Source organism: Mauremys mutica, chromosome 3 (genome assembly GCF_020497125.1).
Source record: "Mauremys mutica isolate MM-2020 ecotype Southern chromosome 3, ASM2049712v1, whole genome shotgun sequence".
Lineage (NCBI taxonomy): Eukaryota > Metazoa > Chordata > Testudines > Geoemydidae > Mauremys > Mauremys mutica.
The window spans coordinates 203952984-203960886 of record NC_059074.1 but is presented as its reverse complement, the minus strand read 5'-3'; the positions used below and the strand labels follow the sequence as shown (position 1 = coordinate 203960886).

At 54.4% G+C, this 7903-nt stretch overlaps 1 protein-coding gene across 1 annotated transcript; it reads right to left on the bottom strand.

The window, feature by feature from the left end:
- On the bottom strand, positions 1-2850 carry THBD (thrombomodulin). Its single transcript, XM_045009110.1, has one exon. It carries the CDS (start codon positions 2745-2747, stop codon positions 1101-1103), a length of 1647 nt encoding a protein of 548 aa, XP_044865045.1. The 5' UTR covers positions 2748-2850; the 3' UTR covers positions 1-1100.
- Between the last annotated feature and the right edge of the window lie 5053 nt (positions 2851-7903).

The following is a 7903-nucleotide window of genomic DNA, read 5'->3' as shown; positions in this document are numbered from 1 at the left end:
GACAGGGGATGGATCACTTGATGATTCCCTGTTCTGTTCATTCCCTCTGAGGCACCTGGCATTGGCCACCGTCGGAAGACAGGATACTGGGCTAGATGGACCTTTGGTCTGACCCAATATGGTGGTTCGTACGTTCTTATCAACAGGAGAATATGAAATGGTTTTGTTAATGGCGTTTTAATCTGACAGTGAGAGAAGGGGAACAAAACCTCTAGAGAAAATGTGACTGGAAGACACAACCATCACATGGGAAGGCTTTTCCACCATAGCAAGAATGACACACCATTGACCCAAAACAAAGTGTACCCAAACATGTACCCAAAACAAAGAAACCTGTAACCAACAAACAAACAGCAACCAAATAAGCAGAGTTCTGACCCTGAAAGGGGGAAGGGACAGAGATTCCATAAAGTCCATTAGGGGCTTTGCTTTTGCTATTGATTTTACATGAAAGGTGCGCAGATACTGTGGTAATGGGTGTCAATACAAACCCCTAAGATAGATAAACGTGGGGAGCTACAATTTCTTACAGATAACAAAGAGGACAGGACGATGGAAGGCAGGAGAAGAACTGATGGAAAGATCTTTGGTACTTGTTAGTAATTAGCAGTTTTTTAAAAATAAGCCAAACCTATGTCTGTCGCAGGAGCATTCCAACTCTTCCTGATTGCTCAGTAGCTCCAGTCTGATGTGGGAACGAACTCTTGACACTGTCTCTGGATGAAAGTCACTTTCACCACACCACTTCAAAGTCTATTATTGTTGACTAGTCCATTGCATATATTCTCTTCTTTGATAGTCAGATTTCAATAGTCCATTCCAAACAAGGGCAGTTCTCAATGCACAAAAAATAAAGTTCTCTCTTTAAACCCCGGAAAGATCGCCAAGTCTGGAAAAGGGGGGACATCAAAAAGGCATCTACTGGTTTCTTTAAAGACGCACAAATGGGATTAGCTCAGCATTATATGCTTTGCCATTCAGTTTTCTCCAAAGCATATTTTTCTGCAGCTAGTTTAATCACTTTCCTTGAAAATTTTTCATCGGAAATGTGAAAAATTCCAACCAATTCCGTCTTTCTCCTTTCAATCCAGTGGGATTCTTTACAGTTTCTGGGTAGCAGAGGGGCATCCCGGGGGAACTTGCTGCAGCACCACCTCCTTTTCTGTCTTGTTGCTACATTTATAATCCATGGCTCCATGACCTGGGAAGTGCTTCTTCATCAGGTGGTAGAGAATGGCCATCAGGACCAAAATTGTGGACAAGATGCCAATGCTGATTCCAATCAGCACTCCGGGGTGGAGGCTGTCTGGCTTCGGTGGGACACGGGTGGGGGCGGCTGTTGTTGGGTAGGAATCCGTCCCACCTGAAAACTCATCGTCAGAAATACACGAGTGCTTTTTGTGGAGGCTGTACCCCTCCCAGCACTGACACGTGTAGCTGCCTGGCTTGTTCGTGCACAGCTGCTCACAATAGCCTTGCTCACACTCGTCAATATCAACACACATCTTTGCACTACCATTGTGGTGATCCAAAACAAAGCCATCGGGGCAGTAGCACGTATCCTGTGTATGCGGATCACAGTCTGCCGGGCATTCAGGCTGGTTGCAAAAGAGGACACATTTGTTGGGGTCCTGGGGGGATGGGGCGTATCCACTGAAGCAGCTGCACTTGTAACCCCCGGGCACATCAACACACTGGTGGTGACATTTCTCTTCGTAGCAATCGATCACGTCCTCACATTTGTCCTCCACCAGCTCATAGCCCGGGTGGCACTGGCAGCGGAAGCCCCCGTCGGTGTTGATGCACACTTGGTCACAGAGGTCTGGTTTGGTTTGACAGTCGTCGATGTCTCTGCAGCTGATGCCATCCTCAGCCAGCTCATAGCCCTCGTGGCACATGCAAGTGAAGTTCATGTGGAGTAGGACGCAGTGGTGGTCGCAGGGGGCATCGGCACACAGGGAAGAGCAGCTGCGTTGATCCTGGTCCAGCCGCTTCCCCTGGGGGCAGGTGCAGTGCGGGGTCCCGTGGTCCCACTGGCACGACGCCTCGCACCCGCCGTTCTCCAGCTGGCAGTGCCAGGCCCCGGGGCTGGCGGAGCTCCACCGCATGCCCCCGCTGCTGTGCTCCTGGCACACCAGCTCCACGCCCAGGGCCGGGGCCGAGGCAGTGGTTTGGGGAGGGAGGACCAGGAGGTCACTGTCCTGCGCCCCGAAGGGGGTGGTGTAGGTCACCGCCAGGCCTGCCCCGGGGGAGAGTTTGGGGCACGTGCCGGTGTAATTGTACTCACACAGGAAGCCGTCTGCTTCGGAGTCACACCGCTTCTCCTCCCAGGTGAGCTCCTGGGCCGCCACGGAGACACACTGGGACCCGCAGACGGGGCCCCCCGGCCTCCATGCGGTGTAGTCCGTGCGCTCGTCGCCCGTGACCCAGCGGAACCCCCGCAGCGGGCGGGCGGGGTCCGAGCACGCCTGGCCCGCGGGCAGCTGCAGCCCGATCCACAGGCGGGCGTCGCTCCGGTTCCGCACCAGCAGGGCGATGGCGGACTCCTCCACCGTGGAGCGCACCGTCATGAGCTGCCCCCCGCCGGCCTGGCAGAGCCGGCCGGCGTCGGGGAACCGCTGGCGCCCCCAGAACACGCCGAAGCAGACGTGCTCGATGCACTGAGCGCCCGCGGGCGGCGGCGGCGGGGCGGGAGCCGAGCGCCCGAGCTGGGCCGCGGCCACCAGCGCCAGGCAGAGCCGCAGCATGGTGCGGGGCGGCGGAGCGGAGCACCGGGGGCTGCCCGCGAGCAATCGGCGGCTCCCCTGCACGCCCGGCGCTGGGAAACCTCGGTCATGCCTCCGCTCGCTCCGTGCCCACGGTTTTATAGGGGCAGGAAGCGCCGGCCGGGGCTGGGATCGCCCCCCGCCCCCCCAGCCGCCGGAGCAAATCACGGTCACCCGAGGGGCGGAGGGAGGGTGGGGGACTCATTGTCTGCAGGGAGGGGGGGAAGCGGCTGGGAGGAGGGCCCGGGTGGAAAACAATCAGCCCCCCTCCGCCCTCTGAACTCGCCTGGCCCTGGAATAACAGCCTGGCTCTTCGCCGCACCGGGGAGTGGGCCGGATTAGGTGGGGGGGACACCCAGCGCGCCCCACCCCGAGCTGGGCTTTCGGGGGTCTGAGCCCAGCCCTGAAAAGTGCTTTCGCGCAGCAAGCGGGGGGGGGGGGGGGCTCATTCCGGCGCCTCAAGAGACCCGTTTGGATCCAGGGCAAACGGAGGAGGTTAGTTGTGGGAACATTACGGGGATCGTTATGTACCAGCTCTGCCTTGTGGTCCAGGTACGAACTGCTGCGTGTGGACGCTTCCCCTGCTACTTGCAAAGAGACAAGACGGGGTGAGCAGATCTTCCAGGCACGGGCACGTGTCCCTGCCACACGCCCGCCTGGACGCTTTAAACCCCGAGCCCAACTCCCCTTTCTCCACACGCGTGAGAAGTAAACGGTGCCTCCTCCCAGGGGACGCGGGGTGTAACAGCCGGTGGGTGTTGAATATGGATTGACTCTGGGAGGGACTGTCTGTTTGGTAGGGAGGCCATGTGGCTTACCCTAATAGCCCCTTCTTAGTTCATCAGATTTGATATTATTGCGCGTATTATTCGGGTAAAGATCCCGGGCATTAAACGGGAGCCTCCCAGCGCAGAGTGGAGGATTTATTAAGGGGGTGTAACGATTACTAAGGAAAACCAGAGGGAAAAAGTGGAAACGAGGTTTGTAGCCTGTATCGTGGGGGCTGTAGGCTCACATTGCTTCCAGCGCCAGCTGGGGGCGCTGCTGAGTTCCCCAGAGTCACTGCCAGGGGGGCAGGACTCGATCCCCGGACACGGTTTAGGAAGCGAAGCACACGCCGCAGAGCTGAGCTGGACACTGGAGCCGCCTTGGTGCGCGATCAGACCCGCGGGCAGGTCCGGGTGTTAAGCCTCAGCCTCTGCAGAGCGGATCGCCTGCTCCACAGTCCCCGCTGGAAAGTGAGAGAAGGAGCTGGGTTCTTTGTGGGGGGAGCTGAGGTCTCCTGCCTGGCTTTTGCGGACGGATTCCGCCCGCGTGTTCAGAGCTGTGCCCAGCCCCGGTGGAAAAGCGAACCACATCCCCCAGGCTGATGAACCACAGCAGCTGCAAGAGTCGCTAACAGGAACACAGGGAGGGATGGGGAACAGCTGATTTGGAGGGTGGTGAAGCACTGGACTGGGTTCCCTAGGGAGGTGGTGGCATCTCCAGCCTTAGAGGTTTTTATGGTCAGGCTTGACAAAGCCCTGGCTGGGATGATTTAGTGGGTGTTGGTCCTGCTTTGAGCAGGGGGTTGGAGTAGACACCTCCTGAGGTCTCTTCCAAGCCTGATAGTCTATGATTCTGTCAGTTTCTTCTGGGGTGATTTTGTGTTGTCTAAAATTACACACACACCCCCAGTGTCGAGTCCTAACTTAAATAAAAATAATTACTGTTCTCCCAGCCCCCAGATCTGGACATACACTGCAGCAGGAATTGGGAGCCCTGTGGTTCCGATTCCCGTTCACCCTGCGAGAGTGTAGGGGATTGGGGGAGGGCTTCTGCTTTCCCAGAGCTGAAATATGATTCTGGACTGGGAGTGCTGATTAACAGCATGACCAGGGATGGCCCTGTGCCTGTCAAGAGGAAAAGGTCACATCCTCGCTGCCTGGCTGGAGCCACATGCGTCAGCCTGCGCAGCCCCACCAAGCAGGAGTTCCGGGGCGGGGGTGCTGTGTTCGGGAGCTCAGGAATACCCCTCCTTGTGGGCAAGGCAGTCCGGAGTGGCGCAGATGTGCGCCAGAGGCACAGGCTGGGAAGGGAAAGGTTCCCCTCTCTTCCCAACGCACAAGAACACTAGCCAGCAGCATGCAAGAGAGCTGGTCCCCTGCCAGGCCAGCGCAGTGCAGCCTGGAGCAGCAGGAAGTTTCACTACGGAGAAAGACTCTCAAAGCTCAGGAGCCAGCTGTATCTGTCAGAGTATATCTCCATCTGTGTGTCTCTATGTACCATTCATCATCGTACGTGGGTTCCTCAGATAAATTATAAAGTTCTACCTTTATTATTATATGATAGTGTCGAGAGGTCCCACCCAAGATCAGGGCATTCAGGAGATCTGCATGCTATTCCCAGCTCTGCCACTGCTTTCCTGGGTGACCTTGGGCAAATCACTTTGCCTCCCATGCCTCAGTTTCCCCCTATTAAAATAGGAACAATGATATCTACCTCTGTTGGAAGGTGCTTTGAGATCTGTGGATGAAAAGTGCTACAAGAGAGCTAGATATCCTCATTATTGTGCTAGGCACAGTACGTGCATAGAGCAAGAGACAGCCCCAAAGAGCTTACAGGCTAAACAGGCAAGACAGACAAAGGATAGGAGAAAGGAAGCGCTATTACCCTCATTTTACAGAGCGGGAACTGAGGCACAGAGAGATTAAGTGACTTGCACAAAGACACACAGGGAGCCTGTGTCAAAGACAGGGATTTAGCTCAGATCACCAGAGTCCCAGTCCAGTGCCTTAAGCACACGCTCGTCCTTGCTCCCCACCATATTTCAGGGTGGTGCATGCACTTCTGCTATCCAGAAGCTTGAGAAACTGATTTAACCCCACTGAACAGAGCCAGCAATGAGGACTGCTTAATACGAATGATAACTTCAGTTAATGGGCAGTTGGGGTCTGAGGACCTACACTCAGACTATGTGATCTAATGGTGCCTTCTAGCCTTAGAAATCTATTCACCTGTTACATGGTTTGGGGCTTAGGCCAGCTGAATGTCTCAGTCTCAGGCTGCCTCTTTTTATTTGCTCCTCTGGTAGGAGATTTCAGTCCCTCCACAGCTGGGACACAGGCAAAAACAGTCTGGATTCATTTAATCAAATCTCTTCCCAGATGTCATTTTGCTGCTTCCCAGCCCACTGATACAGTGCATACGCCATGTGTCTTGACGCTGTCGTTACTGGTAGCGGTGGGCACGCAGCGAGCTCAGTTCCCAGAGTACTTACCAACTCCAGAGCCTTTCCCGTAACTGACTGGCTAGGCAACAGTGATCATACTAGTCATACTTCTGTGTAGCACTTCAGACCTGCACATCTCAAAGTGCTCTGCAAAAGTGGGTGAGCTCTGCTACCCTCATTATTCCAGAGAGGGTAACTGAGGCACAGAGAAATGAAGTGTCTTGTCCGAGGTTATGCAGTCAGTCCTTGAACTGGGAATAGACCCCAGTCTGCAGCCTCTTACCACACGGGATCGCGGCTGCCTCTGTTACAGAAATACTGTCTTCTGTTAGCCAGCAATTCCTCTCAGCGGGGATAAAAGGTCGCTCTGGTACGCCCTGGTTGAGGGGGATTTTACTGAACATGTAAGTAACAGAAGCACTCCAAGAAATTCCTTTTCGTTTTGGAGCAGTGCCATATGCAGCAGTGGCTGGTGACCAGTGTAAGTGGGGGTGGGGGTCCATAGCCTTCTCCCCCTTCCTAGAGCCTGACCAGATTTTCACACTGGAACACCAGGACACTGGAGGGAGGGTTATGGCGGAGGATGATAAACGGAGATGCTTCACAGTGAAGGACATGGTGGAAGAACACTGGGTTCCCCTCTGTAGTTCCTTCAGTGCCTTCTCGTCTCACTGTCCCTCCACTCCAACCTTTTCCTGCTTGTTGCCCTCATGCCCACCCACGTCCCTACACCCATACTCATCCTCCTCCCCCATTTCACCCCTTCACGCTGCCTTCCCCGGGCTCTTCCCTCCCTGCTCAGAACTCCCACCCCTAGTCCCCTTGAGCGCTCAGCCTCCTCTTGTTCAGAAAGTCCCTAGTCCCAGCTCAGGCTCAAGGCCTGCTGCCCCATCCCACCTCACCCCACCAGACTCAGCCCCTCTCCCATGAGGAGGTAAAATCCACAACCCCTCAGGCTAGGATGCCTCCTTCCCCCAACACAGAGACACTCCCCACTGCTCAGAATCTCCCCTGGCTCAACTCTTCCCCCATCCCACCCAGGCTCTAAACCCAACCTCCTCTTAGCATCCTCTGAATGCTCCAGGTACCCTCTCACCCGTGCCTGTCTGCTCCAGCCTTGTGAACAGGCAGGGAATTCAATTCCAAGGCGCTGCCTCTTCACATGAGCAGGGCCAGCACGCAGTGGATGACATGACAGTTAAGTGCATGCCAGCCATCACAATATGCTGTGCTCCCTAGGTTTGCTCTTGAGGGGTCCCCAGTGGAAAAGCCAGGGGAAAAATTCTGGCTCCCTTAAAATCAATGAGAGCTTTGCTTTTGATTTCAGTGGGGCCAGGATCTCACGCCTGGATTTTAACAGCATTGCAGCCACTGGTAGGAAGCCTTGAATGTTTTATCAGTGGCAAGGCGACATTTTTGAAGAAGAAGCTCTGTGTAGCTTGAAAGCTCGTCTCGCTCACCAACAGAAGTTTGTCCAATGAAAGATATCACCTCACCTGCCTTCTCTCTGATATGTTTTAACTCCCATCTCTGCCAGTAGGTGGCATTTGATTGCGCATTCCAAGGATGCTGAGCTGAGGTTAAGTGCGTGCAGTGGTGGTTAAACACATTACAATATAGTAGTGTTTTTATTCTGCTAACTCACTCAACGGAAAACCAGACGCTTTCACTTTCTAATGGGGGCTGTTTCGTTTTTGTAGGCTAGAGCCATACAACAACAGCAGATCTCGACCTCGATCTATTAAACGTAACAAAGAGGCAAGATGTGTGTCGGTGTGTCAGTCTCCTTAATAAAGAGTTAGACTGGGGAAGATTCTGTGCTCTTTGGAAGAGAAGAAAGAAGCCTAAATGCTTCTGTGGGAATTTACTGAAATTTCCCATTGCAGCTAGAGACTTGGAAAACACTCCCTCTTGCTTGAAGCATGAG